Below are 22,780 nucleotides of genomic sequence, written 5' to 3'. Positions count from 1 at the left end.
TATATTATATCTTGACGCCAACAATTTGTACGGATGGGCTATGAGTCAACCTTTACCCACGGGTGGTTTTGAGTGGGTCGATGATATCGAAGTGAATGATATCCCCTCAGATTCTGATGAAGGGCACATACTAGAAGTTGACTTGGAATATCCAAATTCGTTGCATAAAGACCATAACAGTTATCCGCTGGCTCCCGAAAGATTAATGGTTAATAAAGATTGGATGTCGGAATATCAACACTCCTTGATGGGTAATACTAGGTTAGCTAACGTAGAAAAACTCGTACCAAATTTGATGGATAAGACAAAATATATAGTTCACTACAGAAATCTCCAGTTATATCTATCGTAAGGTATGAAACTAAAGAAAATACACAGAGTTCTAAAGTTTGATCAAAGCCCTTGGATGGAACCCTAAATAGCCTGAACACAGATTTAAGAAAGATAGCTACCAGCGATTTTGAAAAGAATCTATATAAGCTCATGAACAACTCATTATTTGGTAAAACTATGGAGAATCTAAGGAAGCGTGTTGATGTTACATTAGTCAGATCTAATGAGGAAGAAAGACTCAGGAAACTTATAGCCAGTCCGGCTTTTAACAGAAGCAAGATATTTGATAACGACTTAGCCGTGTTGCATATGCAGAAGAGTAATATAAAATTCAACAGACCGGTGTACGTTGGTATTAGCAATCTTGACTTGTCAAAACACTTAATGTATGACTTTTATTACAACGAACTTAAGAAGCAATACGGCGATAGATGCGAGGTGTTATATACCGACACAGATTCTTTGTTGATGGAAATTCAAACCGAGGATGTGTATAAAGATATGGCAGAAAAAATAAATATGTACAACACGAGCGATTACCCTAAAGATAATCCACTTCACAACGTAGTAAATAAATAGGTGTTTAGTAAGATGAAGGATGAATGTGCTGGGACCCCTATAGCGGAGTATGTTGGATTAAGACCTAAGATGTATTCTATAAAGAAGTCCGATAATGGAGAGATAAGAAAAGCTAAGGGTGTTAAGTAGTATGTGGTAGAAAAGCATATCAACCACGAACAGTATAAAGAAGCATTATTCAACGGTAGAACATTCAAATATGAAATGAACTCTTTAAGAAGTTACAATCATAGGATGTATGGATTAAGAATGAACAAGACATCATTATCCCCCTTAGATACAAAGAGATGGATTGATAAGTATGGTGTAACTACCTACGCTTATGGTTATTTAGGGCGATAATACTGTATTGTCAGGAACTATGAGCAGCTCTTCTCGTACAAATGCCCTGCCCGGTCCATCTTTAAGATAATAAAGAATAGGCTCAAAGGATGCAAAGGCCGACAGATCGCATCAAAGACCGGGAGATATATGACAAAGGTAAAGATAATAAACGTGAGGAATCTGGGAATGTGCGGGAAATACCGACTCAACCCCCTAATCATAAAATGGACTTGTCCGACATTGACGAGATCGGCTGCGTCCTTCATGGTTTATTCCCGCTGCTGTTTTTTATTGTACGACAAATAACTCCACCTCATCGTTTATTTCTTAAAAAGAGCCTACTAGTCATGCGAATCTGGATATATCTACCAACAAATCTGAGATAGGTATCAAGTTCAAACCTTATATTGTGTAACAACAAAATGCCAAGAGTTCGAACAGCAATTTCGTCACTAAACTGTTTCCTTTCAATTTTCAATGTGTTCAATTGAAACGTTGAGGTTTCAACAACATATTCACGTGGATGGATTCAATGGTTTGTGTGCGGTGGTAAATCATAACATATGGTTTACACCTTTACAAACGTGTAACAGTATATATCAGCAGAAGAGAATAAACGACACTTACCAGCCGTGACCAAACGCTGATTGAGCCCGCTTCCAGCTGTAATGCCCCGCAGTACGCCAGCCACTGCCTTGAAACTGCTACTCTTCAGTTGCAACTTGTCACGTGACCAGACCGGCTGAGCCCACCCCATACTGTATATGTGTACTTAATATGTCTGTCCAATCCATACCAAGGTGAGACAACACGTGACGTCCTACTGGCGATAAGCAGAGAGAAGAAATTAACTTTCTTTAGCAACGACGTTGAGCCTTAATCTCATTTACGGGTCTGTACAAAGATAAAGTTTTAATGCATGGTTTCACAAAAGGACATTCTAACACACAGATAATTTCACCCGGGTGGCTTTTGATATAAAATATATCAACATGAGTTGATAAAAATGGAAAAAGTGTTGTTTATTCACTTTGATCAACGAGTGTTGATATATATATTATATCAAAAGTCACAAGGGTGAGATTTTATTTATCATCCAACATCATTCTTCAAACTTTTCAGTTTGGTGACAGTATTAAGCAGTGTCTTAAGTGTAAAAAGTCATGCTAACAGTTTCAATAGCAGAGCAATTAGTGATGCCATTTGATTCTGTCGTCATGTAATTTCCATAATTAAAATAGTTTTAATAGCATTACGATCCCACGAAGTAATCAGGGTTTATGCTGACAACAAACTCACCGGAATTCTAACCCACAATTCAGACATGTTCATGTGATGCAACCGTGCACAGCGACATGCGGGGCCTTAGACAACTAGGCTCCACGTGATATGTTCTTTGTCAACACATATAATACTGCGCCATCGGCGGCCGTGGGAAGCGATCAGCTAGGACAACATTCTACCCTTTTAAATGTGTGAAGTACGATTTTAATCTGACAGTAATATATTTTGAATTACACTTGAAATCCACATAATGCTAATGTATATACACGCCTTACACCCACACACACAAACACACACCCACACGCACACGCACGCGCGCGCGCACACACACACACACACACACACACATATATATATATATACATACATATATATATATATATATATACACATATAGTTGTTTGGGATTTTGATAAGAAAATGGTAGGACCTTTCAGTAATGCATTCATTCAACCATGCCGTTTTAAAATTGTCCCATCTTGTTTGATTCGGTGCATGAACAGTAATAAATGCACTAAAGTCCGTGGTAATAGGAGTCGAATGAGCGAATCCGATACTGAAATGCTACACCACAATGACGTTCTCTTGTATAGTTTGTCCTTGTGGTCTAGAACCACCTATTATATTTATAGATTAAAGCCTTTTTTAATATTCAAACACATCTCGTTTAGCACAGGAGAACTTGAAGGGCGTTTATGCCCGTGTAGCATGGCTTGTATAAGACACATTTCAACTGACTTCAGTCCTACTCTGCAAAGTCTATGCTCACGGTATTCGACGGGCTTGACCTGCACAAACAAACACAGTGACTGGCATACACAGGCAAACCACAGTCATTACAAGAAAAGCGGGTTTGTTGAAGGAGAATAAGCGCAACCGTACTGATTGATACTTTCAGTGTACTTGGCTATTCCCGAGGAAAGCATGACTCATGTGTCTATTTCGAGAGTATATTGTGCAATGCTTTAAACTGTAATAAAACTGCTTGAACCTGTTTTGTCGACATCGAAATGTATCAATACATAATTTTAACTAATTGAGTGTCATGTTTTGGAGGTGCATTTCATTTGAAGGTGTTGTTTTCTTTTTTACTGAGGATGGTCACAAAAACTCTGCAAAGTATATAGATATCTTAAATGCAAACATATATTGCTAAACTTTCAGCCGACGGTGGATATATTTGGCGGACTATTGCACAGTTCATCAGTATCAAGACAAGCGCCCCAGTAAAAACAAGAAAATGAAACAATGAATTTCAGTAAAACAATTCTGTGAAATTACTAGTTAATCGCCATGGTATAAGATGACTCAAATTGAAAATTTTCCCCCACTTAGATTTTTCTAGATTTTTACTACGAAGTTAGGGCTTGTTAAATATGAATCAACTAAAACATTGGTTGTTGGTCCATGGTTATTTTGACCGGACTAGTTTTGACAAATGGTTGTATGATAAGGTTTTGCGACTTTTATTTATAAAATACTGAAACTTCCAGACAAGTTGCAAACGTCCTTTGCCTGTAATTAGGACTCCAAATCAAAATGACCATGTGCCCTATTGTAATTACGTTGTTTATTTATTGTTATCTATCATTCAGTCGTTCGTGAAGCTTTAACACAAGAAGCATTCATTAGATTATGTCCTTTTAAATCACCAGCATGCAGACCAGTGGCAACGAGTGCATATAAACAATCAACACTCATTGGTTTCAGGACTAAGGGTTAACACTTCAAACGTAATTCAGTTGAAACGATACAGGTTATCTTATAGCTTCTAACCAGATCATCCAACAAATGATAGACTTGTCACGGTAAAGCAGCAGGAGATTGTCAGTCACTCTGTTCTTTGCCTTATGTCACAGGTCAGTTGCCTTATTGGATTTAAGGTTTTCAAAGTTCATTATGAGCTCTTTATGGTAGATGTCTTCCAAAATCTTCTCCTTTGAAACTATTCCATGAGATGGATCCATATTGTCGTAACTGTGTTTGGGGCGTCAATGGATCCTACAACAGTTACCTAAGTGTATTGCATTTCCATATCGTCATGGCCAGTTTAGCGATGACTCACTGAGTCAGGAGAGGGTCACTTTGTCAAGGAGTGAGGCGTCCAACGACCTTTACTCCTAACTATTCCCCAAAACATTCATGTACCTGCGCACACACATCCAAGGATTAAATAATGCATTACAAGATTTTATACTCACATAACTTTACTACGCCTAATCATCTCAGGAGATACAACTTCTTTGGCCAGGCAAGACAGACTCGTCACACAGTGACTTTCAAACACACGCACTCCTCTACTAGTGTTTAAAATATCTTTTAAAAATCTTCCAGCCTGTCACGTGTTTGAAACATGTCGAGATTCATAAATTTGATTCTTTACCAAATAAATGAGACCATGAAGCCATGTTTGTGTCATGATGGACAAATACCGGAACCTATGTGACTAATTAAGCATCTCTATTAATTACAAGGCGACGACAGCATCGAAACAATCACCCAAATAACATCTCGCTATCGATTTCCTTTGGGTCTGAGACTTTCTGTAGCCATCTCACATTAAAGATCTCTCGACAGTAACCATCATTTTAAAGGTTGAATTTGTTATGACAAGAGGGATGACTTCAACTTTCCAACAGTCAACTTTCCCTTCCTGAAATATCCAGGCAGCTCCAGACTTTGGCGAACACCTGGTATAATAACTAGATGACAGTGATTCCTCAACACACACATGATATAGTCGGAATCGTACAATCGACTCTGCTTTCTGTAGAGATTTCTATTGGATATGGAAAGTGTTTTGTCGCGTTATATAATTATAAGTTATAAGGTCCATCGAAAAATTAGAAACATAAATTTCACTATTCTCATAAAACTCTAGATATTGTCGACACTTATACGTATCTAAGAATTGTACTTCACAGGAATAGAAAACTAGTATCAAGCCTTAAGTCCGTTAGTGATAATGTATTGAAAGCAATGTTTTGTCTGATAAAAAAATCAAGAAATTTAAATTCACCTTTGGACTGTGTATTATCAGCTTTTGATACGATGGTATTACCAATATAAACTTATGGTTCAGAAATCTGGGGCTTTGAAAATTTAGAAATTATAGAAGGAATACACCTGAAGTTCCTCAGACTTATCACAGGATTAAGGTATCCAACTATCTTTAAATGATATATGGCAAATTAGGTAGGCTGCCATTAAGAATAATAATTTGTAAACGAATGATATCTTTCTGGCACAAATTAACATATCAAACTGGATTGTATAAACTTTCACAGCTGTTATATCAATATTTGTTCATTAACAGGAATAAGACTATTGCATCAACAAATCCCTGGGTTAGATGTGTTATGGATATATCAGACAGTATTGGATTATCTTATGTATTTAACAATCCGTCAATTTGCACAACAAAGTTGCTAGTGTCAGAAGTAGAGCAAATACTTAAAGATCATTTTTATCAGAAATGGAGAAATGACGTTAATTTTAGTTCTAAAGGATTATATTATAAACATTTAAAGGAAACTCCGGTTCTCGATAAATATCTTCTATTGCCAAATCAATTAGCAATTCCTATACTACGATTTCGAACCTGTAATCATAATTTACCTAATGAGACTGGCCGATGGAAAAATATTCCAAAGTTAAATAGAACTTGTAAATTATGTAATTCTCCATCTTTTGCTGATAAATTTCACTTCTTATTCAGATGCAATTTTTTTAAAAGGGAGAGGCAAACATTTCTCTCATCATGTTATACTGAATGGCCAAATATTATAAAATTTGTAAAACTTTTATCAACAACAAACACACAGGATCTAAAGAATTTATCGAGATTTATTGTAAAAAATGTCCATTAGTATTAAAAATGCTAGGTAATCGCATGTTGTTTACTAATTGCCATCTTGTTTGCTTTTGGTACATATACATACTTATTTATTGTAATATGCTCTTGTACCACCTTTTGAGGTTTTTTTGGTTTCGAGTCTGTCCCACACCTTATGCAGCGGCTGTCTAAGTTCATACAGCATGGTTGGCCACCTATGACTATGACTATCATGTCCTGCTGGAGCTGAGCGTCAGCGATTCATATTGGCCTTGTCATCCTGAGAGACACAACGTCGATCTACACGCCATGTAAACGGGACAACAAAGCAACAAAAAGTGTCAATATGTTGTGACCCTTCCTTGCACAATATCGCTGGGTTCCGGTCACTCATAGAGATGCCACCCAACATCCGACCCATCCTCCGACAAATCCGTCATGAAGTCCTATGTTGACATTGGCTCGAAGCTCATTTGGACGTCGCCAGAAAAGACCACGTCTATCAAGAAAGTGCAAAGTGAATCGGGGTACATCCGAAAACATGACACATGACCAGCGACGATTACCGCAGTTTCGACATTGTGTACAACAATGACATTTGTTGGCGATATGATGATTTAAGAAGGACAGCACTGCAGGTAGCAAGACAACATCCGTGTATGCCAACATAATTCCCATATATGCGAACATAACACCCGTATATGTCAACATATCGCCCATGTATGCGAACATAGCTCCTATGTATGCGAACATAACCCCAATGTATGCCAACATAACATCCATGTATACCAACATTACATCCATGTATGCAACATAACACCCATGTATGCAATATAAAATGCATGTATGCAACATAACACGCATATATGAACATAACAATTATGTATGCCAACATAACATCCATTTATGTAACATAACACCTATGTATGCAACATAACACTCATGTATTCAACATATCACCCATGAATGCAACATAACACTCATGTATTCAACATAACACCCATGTATGCAACATAACACCCATGTATGCAACATAACACGCATGTATGCAACATGACACACATGTATGCAACATAACAATTATGTATGCAACATAACACTCATGTATTCAACATAACACCCATGTATGCAACATAACACACATGTATGCAACATAACACCTATGTATGCAACATAACACTCATGTATTCAACATAACACCCATGAATGCAACATAAAATGCATGTGTGCAACATAACACCAATGTATGCAACATAACACGCATGTATCCCAACATAACATCCATGTATCCAACATAACACCAATGTATTCAACATAACATCCATGTGTGCAACATAACACCCATGTATTCAACATAGCACCCATGTATGCAACATAACACGCATGTATCCCAACGTGCCATCCATGTATCCAACATAACACCCATGTATTCAACAAAACATCCATGTATGCGAACATAACTCCAATATATCCGAACATAAAATCCATGTATGCCAACATAACATACATGTATACAAACATTACACCCATGTATGCAACATAACACCAATGTAGGCAATATAAAATGCATGTATGCATCACAAAACGCATGTATGAACAAAACAATTATGTATGCCAACATAACACCCATGTATGCAACATAACACTCATGTATGCAACATAACACGCATGCATGTATGCAACATAGCACCTATTTATGCAACATAACATCCATGTATGCAACATAAAATGCATCTATGCAACATGACACGCATGTATGCAACATAACCATTATCTATGCCAACATAACACCCATTTATGTAACATAACACCTATTTATGCAACATAACATCCATGTATGCAACATAACATCCATGTATGCAACATAAAATGCATCTATGCAACATAACACGCATGTATGCAACATGACACACATGTATGCCAACATAACAATTATGTATGCCAACATAACACCAACTTATGTAACATAACACCTACGTATGCCAAAATAACACTGATGTATGCAAGATATCACCAATGTTTTCAACATAACACCTATGTATGCAACATAAAATGAATGTATGCGACATAATGCGCATGTATGCAACAAAACAATTATGTATGCCAACATAACACCCATTTATGTAACATAACACCTATGTATGCAACATAACATCCATGTATGCCAGCATAACATCCATGTATGCAACGTAACATCCATGTTTGCCAACATAACATCCATGTATCCAACATAACACCCATGTATTTCAACATAACACCCATGTATGCAACATAACATCCATGTATGCCAACATAACACCCATGTATTCAACATAACACCCATGTATCCCAACATAACACCCATGTATTCAACATAACACCCGTGTATGCAACATAACACCCGGGTATGCCAACATAACATCCATGTATGCCAACATAACACCCATGGATGCCATCATAACATCCATGTATGCCTACATTATACCCATGCATGCAACATAACACGCATGTATGCAACATAACACCTATGTATTTAATATAACACCCGTGTATCACATCATGACGCCCATGTTTTCAACATAACACCCGTGTATGCAACATAACACCCATATATGCCAACATAACACCCATTTATGCCAACATTACATCCATGTATGCCAACATAACATCCATGTATGCCAACATTACATCCATATATGCCAACATCCATTTGTGCCAACAAAACATTCATGTATGCCAACATAACATTCATGTATGCCAACAAAACATTCATGTATGCCAACATAACATCAATGTATGCCAACATTACATCCATATATGCCAACATCCATGTGTGCCAACAAAACATTCATGTATGCCAACATAACATCCATGTATGCCAACAAAACATTCATGTATGCCAACATAACATCCATGTATGCCAACAAAACATTCATGTATGCAAACATAACACCAAAGTACATGTCACCAAGTATAAAACAGAACCAGGATTTACATTTATCGCTTTTTTCATTTTTTCAGATACAATTTTTCACATGTACCAACCTTGTTCTTTCTGCAAAAGATTTCACAAAACCAATGTTGTCCACTACAGGCAATGTATATTTTTATAGGCAACTGTATGTTATAATTGTACAGAAGTCCATGTTTATTTAACAGCACTGTTGATTTCCATATACTTTAGCTTCTGCCAGTTAAAAAATGTTTCTGCAAGATTAAAAAAGTTTGAAAATACTTTGGGTGACACTTGTCCAAGGAAATATTCTCTGCTGACTCCTGTGTGTGAATCCCTAGGTATTGCAAAATCACCGAGGTCATGTTGACATGTTCACAACAAAAGAAACTCAAACCTGGTCGCTCTGTATCTTAAGTATAATGTGTGTCGTGAAGCTTGAACGACCTTGAGAGATAAACGTACATGTTGTTTATGTTATCGCTGGGTGTTTATGAGACTGTACATTGTGGCAGCTGAACATAGGGTCATACTTGACGTGGAAGATGATGCTGTGGCTGAATACGTTGGATTGTGAACTGAATATTTCTGCTGTAAAGTGAATTTGAAATGTATATTTATTCATTTATTCATTCATGCAATACGTAATCCATCATTATAAAATATATGAAATTTTATTAAATATATGCTTCTGTAAAGCGAATGTACTGTTGAAAAGTATATGAAATTTTATGAATCTGGCAGATAGTTATTTTCTCTATATAGACATGCAACAGACTATAGGTAATCCCCCTATTGTTACCAGCTTAACCACGGCTGACTACACCTGTACCCTATAACAATAGGTGAGGGCACAGTGACGTGGTCCCCTCGAGACAGAGAAGTTGTCAATTGATATAGTGATCCTCATAACCATCGAGTCGATAGCCGAAAATACATTTTCCATCCGAGAATGTGTTAAAAAATACATGTGAAGAACAAATAATTGAATATGAGATCTAATGGAGGAAGGATAATTAATAAGGTGTCTGTAAGCATTTCGACAACACAAGGGGAATCTACTTTTAGTTCATACTTCAGTTGGAAGCTTTTTTCCTATCAACATATATACCAACGCGCTTTGAGCAATTTCCGATATATGTTTTGGAAGAAATGCCATTCATTCATTCATTCATTCATTCATTCATTCATTCATTCACTCATTCATTCATTCATTCATTCATTCCCCTTTTCGCGAACACCTGGTGTCATCACTGATTTTCAGTGATACACGCATGTACCAATATTTCGCCTTTTACGCCCAATGGAATCTTTTCTGTGGTTGTCTGTGGTTGATTTTACCATCTTTGAGAAGGTTACAGTGACGGGTATTGGTAACTATGTATTCATGGCAAGCAGAAATTAGATGTAATCGTTGAACATGCTTCAAGAACACAAACGGCTGAGTCGCTAATATAAGATGACACGCTGTATACAACAAATACTAACAAAGTAATATACTCTTCAAAAAGAGAATTACAATACAGACATTTTTGGCCATTAAGGCAACAAAAGCGGACCATGTCAGCGACAAATTTCCCGGATGAAAATGATGACAACAAGGACCTGCGAGCCATGGAGCTGCATGGACAACACGTGCAGAAGCACCATGAACGGTATTAAAGTGCAGGGTCGGCCTGGCATCTGCCTCAATCGAATAAAGACAGTTCAATTATATGCCAAGATAAACAGAAGTGCAAAGAACCAACGCCATAGGCCGCTTGAAGGCAGAAGGGAATCCCGATCAGCTGCAGCCAGGTTTTTCAATGTAGCGTCCAGCACCATCACAAGGCTATGGGATCTGTTTCAACACGTGATTTGCCAAGGTCGGGACGACCAAGAACAACCAAGACCCCGCCCAAGATCGCTACATATGACTGCGCTACCTACGTGAAAGGACTACCACGGACACCTCAACCGCATCCCAAATACCCGGACTGCGCAGAATCTCCGACCAGAGTACAAAACCCTTTTAGGTGAGGTGAGGTGAAATGTTTTTTAACGTCGCGTCCATGATTATTGCACTTATATAGCGACGTGCATGCACGTGTATGTGTGTGTGTGTGGCTGCTTGTACTAGTCCGGACTGATGCCGATTTATAGTGCTAACTCACTGAGATACCATGCCGCAGTTTAACATGAATACCCCACTCAGACACAGTATACTGACTTAGAGCCGACCAGTCCTTGTTTTAGCCCCTTAATGCTGAGCGCCAGACATGGTAACAACAAGTACCATCTTTTAACGTCTTTTGGTATGACGCGGTCGGGGATCGAACCCCGGACCTTCCGCTCTCTGGGCGGACGCTCTACCACTAGACCACGGAGGCGGGGAAACTCTTTTAGAGCAGCAGGTCTACGAGCAAGACGTCCTGTTCGACGCGTCATATTGAGTAGACAACACCGTCAAAAACGACTGCATTCGTGTCACAAGGTATGGCCTGCGATGGAGAGCTGTCTGGTTCAACGACGAATCAAGATTTCTCCTCCTTCGAGGGATCGAAGTGCACGGGTATACAGACGTCGGGGAGAATGTTACGCCGGGAACTGGGTACAGGAAGTGGACAGGTTTGTGGGTGAAGCTTTATGATGTGGGCGGCTATCTCTCACCATGGCAGGACAGATTTGGTCCATATCCAGGGCAATCTTACGGCTCAAGGATACAACAACGAAATTCTTCTACCACACATCCTCCCAACTGCAGCCAACGGCAACGGTGTATTCCAGCAGGACAACGCTCGACCGCATACAGCACGGATCACAAGAGCATGTCTACACAACAACGTTAATGTTCTACCCTGGCCCTCCAGATCCCCGGATTTGAACCCGATAGAGCACCTGTTGGGTCAATTGGATAGACGGCTACGCCGACGTCAGCCACAACCCCCGACGTTGCAACAGTTGGCTTTTGCGATGCAGGCCGAGTGGGCTACCATTCCCCAGGATGTGATTCGCATACTCGTCTCTTCCATGGGCAGGAGATGTCATGCCGCTATCGATTCCAACGGAGAACATACGCGTTATTGATGGTAGCTGACCTTCACCTTGGACGTTTCCTATGTACCGATAACTGAGATGACTACAATCACCAAGTGTTCTCTCCACAACATTTTGGCTCAATACCTTGTACGGTTCCTCGTATAAATGTATTTTCCTACCTCACACAAATCTGGCTTTGCGTTTCTTTTTTGTAAGAGTATATAAGCTGACATGTTGTACACACCAAATACTGATACGTTACTATCAGCTCACACGCACCATACGACACCCACTGGCGCGTTTATATAAGCTAGCACGCAGTAAATAACGAACAGAGACACGTTATCATAAGCTGACACTCCATGTACACCAAATAGGCGTTAACCCCAATTCAATCACAGTCACGTGTAAAACTTGACCTGGAAAGCACGACAAACACCTTACAAAGAATACAATCAGTGTTGGTTTTTCCCATTTTCTTCTGTAACATGGATTCTCCTGTTCCTCGTATTCCCGAGGAATGTCTTTGCTGACTAAGTTTCCTGCACTTGCCTCAGATGTGCACTGACCTGAACTATCTCCCCATTTAAACTACAGCCCTCCTTTAATTCAATAAAAACATCTCACAGATAACCTAGTCTTAAATTAATGTGCACTTCGTGTATCTTCCTGATAGTGGTTGTCTGTCCCATGCCATCATGAGGTTGTTGGTTTTTATTTGTACATCGAAACGCACAGTCAATCACTGTACTTTCATTCGGATTCGGGGGCCTACCCTCCCCACCCCCACCCGTACTTCGCACCTACGTGTCTGTGTTAGACGGTACAATTTGATACACACTTCCAAAAGGAGACAAACGACTAGGCAAAATGAAATGTCCATTACACTGACCAATGCATTTTTCATTTCATGCGATATTATTTCTGTTGGAAATGCTGGTTGCTAACATGTCGTGGAGTACACTGAAGACAATCTTCGAGAGGTGATTGTAGTTCGTTGTTAAACTCCATAGTCCATATCCAAGCAGTATCAGGGTAACCTTTATATTATGGTATGCTCTGATGGTATTTGTGTTGGGACTCAAACCCGGCTTATCAGCTTGACGAGCCATAACTTTATACATGAGACTACCCCACCACCTTAATTAGAAACAGATAAACTTCAAGAAATGTGTTATTTCGAAACATTTGAATATGACAGGCTTGCATACATGGACGTGTTCAACATGGTGTCTAAGGGGTGTTTAACGCTTCACTCAGCAATATTCCAGCAATGTGACAGTGGGGTACAATGTGAGAAGCACTCTGCTGGTAACCACGCCCTGGACATTGCTGGAATATTGCTAAAAGAGACGTAAACCCCACTCACTCCCCAGCTGCTTGAGGCGATGTCTAACAAAACAGCCGTTGTAGTTTATACTGTCTATGTTGGAGCCAGAAATGCAACAGATGAACTTTTATATTTTTTAAATATTTATTGTTGCCCCATAACAGACATGATCATGGACATCAGTTCGAAACAGTTAAAGTGACCAGAATGTGTGTAGGTCGAGTCACATCATCGGAATCCGATGTGTCTTCTTCTTGACATATAGATGGCCGCTCCAGTCCCAAGTACGCCCCCAACAATCACCATGGCGACACTCACGCCCACCACGACACCTGGAAGGAACAGGTACATAAGCTCTAAAGGTCACATGGTGCAGACTCAGTTTATCCCACCTTAACTAAAAAGGAGTATATTTTTAAACATGTTTTTCTTCAAAGAAAATCAGTAAACGCATTATCGTGATTGTCTGGTTCATCGATCACATGATGGTCTGGATTGTTTACAGACCATCGTCACTTTGCAGGAGTACTGCTATGCGGCGGCAGACAGCTAATACTTCCTATTTTACGCAAATTGTGTGACTGGCGGGTTCTACAGCTAGGGCAGGGCATGCTTACCTCCTCGCGAACACCTGGTGTCATCACTGATTTTCAGTGATCCATTAATATAACTATCACAGCTATTTGTCTTTTTACACCAAATGGAGAATGTTTCGGCGGATAATCGAGAACATAAGTTCTCGTTCGTTGTCGTTTCAGAAAAGCTTCAGTGCCTTCATCCTTATATTCTCCAATCAGGTTAAATCTCACGAACAGGGATGCTATGATATACTCATGATTGTTATTATACAATTTCCATTGATATTGTAACATGTGAATGTATCTTGCTAGTTTATATTTGAAGACAATGTAATGACATGTGGAATGGTGCAAACTGAAAAGTGAAAAAAAAATTACGCCCGTTTTCTCATGTTCATGACAAGTATGTTTGAAACATGTAAATGTTGATTAATTTTGTTTCTTTTTTTTTGCGGTTTATAAGTTAGATAAAATATTTACCCTCGTCCCTGACGCCCCCCGATTTTATCCCTTGGATTCAGGTTTTAGTGTGAGTGTGAGTGAGTATGGTTTTACGCCGCTTTTAGCAATATTCCAGCAGTATCACGGCGGGGGACACCAGAAATGGGCTTCACACATTGTACCCATGTCGGGATTCGAACCCGGGTCTTCGGCGTGACGAGCGAACGCTTTAACCACTAGGCTACCCGACCGCCCCGATTCAGGTTTTAAATCTAATAAAACCCAATGACGTGTTCTATCATATACGTCAGATATCTGAACGTTATTGATTAATCGCGTGTACAACTGGAAAACTCTAAAGGTCTTCTTCGTGCTTCTACATCGACAAAACACACCCCACCACCATGGCAACATTTTTTGCAATTCTTTGTAATATCTGCAATTCAAGCTTCTCACAGTCAAACCGGCATCGGAGTAATACCTTGATGTACGTGTTGACTTGAGTGAGTGAATGTGGTTTTACGCCGCCTTTAGCAATATTCCAGCAGTATCGCAGCGGGGGACACCAGAAATGGGCTCCCACATTCTACCAATGCCGTGAATCGCACCCGGGTCTTGACGAGCGAAAGCTTTAACCACTGTGGAGTAGCCAAGTGGTCACACAGAGAGCCCAAGTTCGAGCGGCGTTAAACCATGCTCACTCACACCATAGATCAATGTATTCATAGGCAAGTTGTTGTGTGGAAAGGCCTGGTAATTTTGAAGCATCTAATAGCATTAGATACCTGATTTACATATTGTTTTGACCAATAATAATCAAGCATTCGTCAGTGTCATGGAAGAGTTTACTGATATTTCCCAGTGGAGTTTGTTATTAACCGACTCTTCATACACGTGAGTGATACTGTGTCTCTACAGCTGGATATAAACACAAGCTTCAATCAGTCGACTCCTTACCTGTTTTGTATCCTGCATGGCCGTATCCACACAGAATATTTGCCAACGAAGAACCATATAGACCTGGTGTTGTTATATGGAGTTTTGCTGTTGTTGGTTTGAGACCCTGACCATGTGAGCTCTTCCCAGGGTGGGGCACGGGGATGGTCGAAGCTTTACTCGTCTTCCCCAAAGATTTTGTTTGTGGGACTCCAGTTGTCAAAATTTTCGTGGGAGATTTTGTGGCTGATGCGGCTGGTGATGTTGTTGCTGATATTGCGGTCGTTTTACCTTCCTCTGTAATGTCACGGAATGACTTAGGTAGAGCTGCAATTGCCTTCGAAAGGGACAAAAATACATTTAAAATTTTAAAAATCAATTCCTATGAATGTTCACTTCTATATTGAGGTTGTGTATGTTTCTTTGTTGTTTAATGCCGCAATCTGCAATATTCCAGCTTTATGGCGGCGGACTGTAAATAATCGTACCTAGACCAGATAATCCAATGATTGACATCACAAGAATCCATCAAAGCAATTGGGGTACGATGACATGCGTCAACCAAGTCGGCGAGCTTGGCCATCGGAATCGAACACACGCTACTGGCATGACTGACAAAGTTTTAATCGCCAGGTTACCCAACATACCCCAAGGTATTATTAAACGATAATATTAACCTTTACTTAGAAGTGAGTTAGTATGTTGGGTTTAAGGCCGCTTTTAACATTAATCCAGTGATATCTTATCGCGGCGTGTCAGCCTAATGTGGGAGGAAAGCCCGAAGTGATGCAGTTCTCAGACGTTAACCACTTCGGTGAAAGCCACGAGCACGGGTATGGTGCTGACAAACCTAGAAACATAATCGGGGCGAACCGGGATTCGAATCCACAAGCAAAGGTTTTCTGACGTGCCCAAGGGACGCAACTCTGCGCAGGGAACTGAGACGCTGTTGATGACCCGGCCACCTTCCCCGATGTAGTTATGTACCATTGTGAACACCTTCGTAATATACAAAGGACGAGGAACCGTTGTGTATTATGTTATAATGTTGCGACAATAATGATATAGTATTGCGCCGTTGTTCTCGCAGCTGCTTCTTGTTATCTATCTGTCTTAGAGCATAGACACATACTCGAGTTGCAAGAAGAGCATATCAGTATAGGTAGTAAACAGCTCGCGACAACGTCTCTATTCATTTCCATCTCACGGTCATCGAACCCACAGACTAGGCAGGCGTCTGTGCAATTCTCGAGCAGCAGTGTACATTGGGATATAACTTTTTACACGTGACCAAAATGACGAACGCACATTGGATGAGAGTATTTCACTGGGGTCCTATTCGTTGCGAATATGTTCTTACACGACAGTACCAACCTCAATGTGACTGCCAAATACTGCTGGAATCATGAAAGCATGGTCCTTGATAAGTTGCGCAAGTTTTGCGACAGCACTGTCGAGCGACGTCTCTGTGATGTTGACGTTCACGTCCCCTTCGATAGGCGCGGTGCCCAGCAAGGTGAACCTCACGCTGATGGTGGTGGTGAAGTTTGTCTGAACAGTGCAAATGTAATCGCTTAAATTAGATAGGAAAAGTGTAGAGGGACGTGTGTCACATGTCGGTGACATATCTGTGCCTGACGTTAGAATATAAAATATTAAATTTGAAACCTTATTTTTTTCAAATGTGTAAATGACGACGGTTTAGCAATTGCAATTATCAGCCAATGACTTCACTGGTGCTGCGTTAATAACATATCAGCTTGGCCTGCTCAAGACTGGGTTTTCTACCATACGCCATGGAACATCCGGTGTTCGTAACATGGAGTGATGAAAAGGAAAACGCTAACTGCCAGTCAATTTTAAAACATGTCACACCATACCATAATATTTTGTGACTTTTGACCAGGTCATGTCTCGTCTTTTTATCACACGAGAAACACTAACCTGTAGGTGAATAATATTAATGCGGAGATGTGAGACAATGAGATACACTTTCCTGCAGGTGAATGTCATTAATGCGGAGAGGTGAGACAATGAGAAACACTTACCTGAAGGTGAATGTCATTTATGCGGAGTGGTGAGACTTTGAGGGAATCTTGTAAGGCTGAGAGTGTTTCATGTTTAAACGTCTCTCTGCTGGAGGATATCTGGGAACTGTAGGACCCTGTGGAGAATGAAATATTTGTTTCTTGTGTTATTTGGGTGGCTTTTTGGCTGCTTAACGTCGTAATCAGCAGTATTCCAGCTGTATGGCTGTGTTATGCAAAGAAGTGAGTCCAGACCATCCAGTGATTGACATCATGAGCATGGATTCACGCAAATGGGATACGATAACATGCATGAAACAAGTCAGCGAGCCTGACCACCCGATCAGTAAAGTCGCCTCTTATGACAAGCATAAGTAACTGGACAGATATATTCTCACCGAAATGTTTCCACGCAAAACACGAAAACATATGGACATGCATGTAGTGTGAAAAAGCTTTGAATTGTTTGACACATATTAATACTAATTTTATTACATAATTATATCCAATGCTTTTATATATACCGATGGCCAGGACAGCAAGTATTTCAAGTTTACGTTAACTTCAACGGGAAACAAACTTCAAATTCGTCATGACAATCATGAGATGTGTGTCACGCGCTATCCAGCCTTCGCTCTATGTTAATCAAACCGAAAGTTCAAAAACTACAAAACAGCTGCAAAATCTAAATCATGAACATCCTGGAGTGTCCAGTGTATAATATCTCCCTTCCGTTACGATCAATGATCTGGTCCCTTTCGCCGCATTAGCCTCGTTTTGAGCCCTATTGGAATGACACGACACTTAAAATGCGTATACAGGGGCGGTCGGGTGGCCTAGTGGTTTAAGCGTTCGCTCGTCACACCGAAAACCCGGGTTCGATTCCCGACATGCGTACAATGTGTGAAGCCCATTTCTGGTGTCCCACGCCTTGATATTTCTGGAATATTGCTAAAAGCGGCGTAAGACCATACTCATTCACTCACTAAAATGCGTATCCAATCAAATTACACGGTTTGTCGATGATTGCAACAAGCGAACGATATCAGCACTCGACTCGCCGAGCCATCTCAAACACAACTGTAAACACATAGTAGCATAAAGACTTTGTTCCCCTTTTCCCCACAACCATGAAGACAATGGCGACAACAACTCATCATTTCATGACAGTCCTCCGGATACTTACTTTGCATTATATACTTCAAGCCTCTGCTATTACATACTTACTAACTAACTAACTACCCACCAGGAATTGAAAACTGTAGAATCCTCTTCTCTTGACCCCTGTAGCATGAGCGGATGTCCCAGTTCAGGAGGTTGGGCCTAGCCTGGATGAAGTTGTAGATGTTGTACGTGTACTTGACGTTGTCCTGCAAAGAGGGAATGTCTCAGTCTGAGGAGACTAGTTGTAAGAAGTCCCCAGCAACTCCAAGTCGTAAGAGACGATTCAACATTGTCCCCACCCACACCCACACCCCCACACCCAACCACCCCAACACCCCCACCCACACCCACACCCACACACGCCTGAACTAACTAAGCAGACACGAGACTAAGCATGAAATTCACTCACTCACTCACTCAGCAAGGTAGTACTTATGCAAGATAAAGGTGCACAGCTCACTGCAGACATGCTGAGATATTGATCAAGGGGGCGTTTAACGCAACTTACTCACTCACTCAGCAAGGTAGTACTTATGCAAGATAAAGGTGCACAGCTCACTGCAGACATGCTGAGATATTGATCAAGGGGGCGTTTAACGCAACTTACTCACTCACTCAGCAAGGTAGTACTTATGCAAGATAAAGGTGCACAGCTCACTGCAGACATGCTGAGATATTGATCAAGGGGGCGTTTAACGCAACTCACTCACTCACCCAGCAAAGCACCACACACAATACTTATGCAAGATAAAGGTGCACAGCTCAATGCAGACATGCTGAGATATTGATCAAGGGGGCGTTTAACGCAACTTACTCACTCACTCAGCAAGGTAGTACTTATGCAAGATAAAGGTGCACAGCTCACTGCAGACATGCTGAGATATTGATCAAGGGGGCGTTTAACGCAACTCACTCACTCACCCAGCAAAGCACCACACACAATACTTATGCAAGATAAAGGTGCACAGCTCAATGCAGACATGCTGAGATATTGATCAAGGGGGCGTTTAACGCAACTCACTCACTCGCTCAGCAAGGCACCACACACAACACTTATGCAAGATACAGATACACAGCTCACTGCAGACATGCTGAGATATTGATCAAGGGGGCGTTTAACGCAACTCACTCACTCGCTCAGCAAGGCACCACACACAATACTTATGCAAGATAAAGGTGCACAGCTCACTGCAGACATGCTGAGATATTGATCAAGGGGGCGTTTAACGCAACTCACTCACTCACCCAGCATGCCCCCATGTAAGATAAAGGAACACAACTTACTTCCGGTACACTGATCTGTATCTGAACGGGAACTCCGCCAGTGAAGGTCTCCTGACTCTGCTGGACTCGGGCATATTGACTCTGAAATACACAATCATCTGTTCCTTGGCGCTCTGGTGATTTCTTGGGTAGGGTTTGAATGTGAGTGAGTTAGTTGGGTTTAACGCCGCTTTTAACAGTATTACAGTTATATCACGGCGTGTCAGCTGAATGTGGGAGGAGAGCCCGAAGTGATACAGGTCTGAGAATGTTACCACTTCGGTGAAACCCACAAGCACGGGTATGGTGCTGACAAACCTAGAAACATAATGGGGGCGAACCGGGACTCGAACCCACAATCATAGGTTTCTGGCGTGCCCAAGGGACGTAACTCTGCACAGCGAATCGCGGCGCCTTAGACGACTGGGCCATGCGTGCCCCCTCCATGGTACATGAACGCTCCGGTCGGTGAGGGATAGTATGGGATCCAGGTACGGAGCAAAAGTTGTATTTTTTACAGGGACAGATTCGCCAATTTACTCACAGAGGCAAATCGCCATTCAAACGTGGAGCTGAGTGTTGTCTGCGGTGGATAGTCCGTCCTGACGGCCACAAACCTCTCTGTCGGGATGTCTCTTGTTGTTATCTGTCAACATCACAGTCACAAGTGTTAGGCAATTATATAAGATAGATATGCGATAAATCGCAAAGACCAATGACGAATGAAGCGTGGTTTATTTCATGATAAAACATTGTTCTGTCATGACGTCATTTCTGGAGATTCGAAGATACGCTTGCAACTTGATAGCGTCGTCTTTTGGACGACGTTGTTTTTTAGAGGGGAAAGACACTTGATAAACCTAGTGGCCGAACCATCGCATCGAAAAGCGGGAGATATGACAATCGGTATTGGGACAAAAGGTACAGGTAATCGACGTGAGTATTGTGAGAATATGCGGGAAATACCCGCCTGTGATAAAATGAACATTGTCGAGGTCGGATTCCACAGAGGCAGTCGTCATTATTTAAATACAAGTACACAATTTTAAAGCATGTACATTTTATCATCATCCTTAAAGAGGTTGTACATAGTGTTGATATCTCATATAAGAAATAAACGACTCGTGGTCGTTGTTTATCGTACAATAAAACACTGCAGTGAGAGGAGTTAATTTCTTAAATACATGTATTTGAATTAGTTGGTACAAACAATGTGTGCTTCTTAATTTGCAAATTATTGCCCCAGTTACCAATAACGTCTTCTGCTACTACCACTACCACTACCACTACCATCACCACTGCTACTACTACTACTACTACTACTACTAAGGACTACGGCTACAGCAGTAACTACTAACACCACTACCGCTGCTACTACCACTACTACCACTACCACAGCTACCACTACTACCACTACTTCTACCAACACCACTACTACTACTACTACTACTACTACTACTACTACTACTACTACCACTACTACCACTACTACCACTGCCACTTCAACACACATGCGTTCCATCAGGTCAACACGAACTCAGCAGAATGTCTTTCCAAGAACTTTCCCTGACAACAGTTACCTGCCCTTCATAAGAATAGTCCTTGAAATCCATGTGGAAGATCTGTGATGCTGTCTTCATTTGGACGTAGATTTCATTCTTACTGATGGCACCAAAACTGTTTTTTTCAATGGTCCGACACGTGCAGGTCCCGGTGTTGGTGTTCGTCACATAAGCAACCCCTAGGCCGAACATGCACACTTTTTAAAGTTGTTAATAATAAAAATAATAAAAATACCGACAAAAACACGAATTAAGTTAAAATGTTGAAATGTTTCCGGGAAGCAAATTTACAAATGTAGGTTGATATGCCATGGCAATTTGAATTCTTGCAAGGGTTAGGTCAGCTGAGGTTAATTGAGTTTAAAGTTGAGTTTCAGATTATTACATTATTGCGCGCGCACGCACACACACACACACACACACACACACACACACACACACACACACACACACACACACACACACACACACACACACACACACACACACACACACACACACAAATTACCACCACAAACACTACCACACACACCCACGCACACGCAGCGACACTTACTACCACACACACACACACGCACACACACACTACGACTCTTACTAACACACACACGCACGCACGCATGCACGCACGCACGCACGCACGCACGCACGCACACACACACACACTACCACACTTACTAACACACACTCACACGCACGCACACGCACACACACACACACACACTACCACACTTACTAACACACACACACACACACACTATCAAATTACCACCACACACACTACCACACACACCAACGCACACGCACACACTGCGACACTTACTACCACACACACGCACACACACACTACCACTCTAAATAACACACACACGCACGCACGCACGCACGCACACACACTACCACACTTACTAACACACACTCACACGCACACACACACACACACACACTCACACATATCAAAAGACGTCACAAGATGATTATTGATGGTACTTGCCCTTCCTGGCGCTCGGTATTAAGGGAATAAAACAAGGAGACAGCATATTGTGTCTGAGTAGGGTAGTCATGAAGACTGCGGCATGGTATCTCAATGGGACTCGCACTATAAAATTGATAACAATCGATAGAACTGAGAGGTAACCTCAACGCCATGCTCCTGAAAGCGATGTCCTATCTC

General features: G+C 41.0%; 1 protein-coding gene and 1 pseudogene across 2 annotated transcripts in view; both read right to left on the bottom strand.

Moving 5' to 3' along the window:
• The window catches only part of LOC124150280, a 73,281-nt pseudogene extending 71,238 nt beyond the window's left edge, over nt 1-2,043 (bottom strand).
• Nucleotides 2,044-13,747: 11,704 nt separating this feature from the next.
• Nucleotides 13,748-22,780, bottom strand: part of LOC124113178 — an 86,220-nt gene continuing 77,187 nt past the window's right edge. For both annotated transcript variants that reach the window (XM_048395392.1, XM_048395393.1), the window contains 8 exons: nt 21,625-21,785; nt 20,589-20,690; nt 20,066-20,146; nt 18,864-18,987; nt 17,639-17,754; nt 16,965-17,141; nt 15,612-15,927; nt 13,748-13,967 (listed from right to left, as the gene is read on the bottom strand). In XM_048395392.1, coding sequence (XP_048251349.1) covers nt 13,864-13,967; nt 15,612-15,927; nt 16,965-17,141; nt 17,639-17,754; nt 18,864-18,987; nt 20,066-20,146; nt 20,589-20,690; nt 21,625-21,785 — 1,181 coding nt within the window. In that variant the 3' untranslated portion in view covers nt 13,748-13,863. The remainder of the gene's footprint in view (nt 13,968-15,611; nt 15,928-16,964; nt 17,142-17,638; nt 17,755-18,863; nt 18,988-20,065; nt 20,147-20,588; nt 20,691-21,624; nt 21,786-22,780) is intronic.

Source organism: Haliotis rufescens, unplaced genomic scaffold, assembly GCF_023055435.1.
Source record: "Haliotis rufescens isolate VD_foot unplaced genomic scaffold, xgHalRufe1.0.p SCAF_14, whole genome shotgun sequence".
In the NCBI taxonomy this organism is placed as follows: Eukaryota; Metazoa; Mollusca; class Gastropoda; order Lepetellida; family Haliotidae; genus Haliotis; species Haliotis rufescens.
Note: the sequence above shows the minus strand (reverse complement) of the source record. Positions and strands in the feature narration are given on the sequence as shown.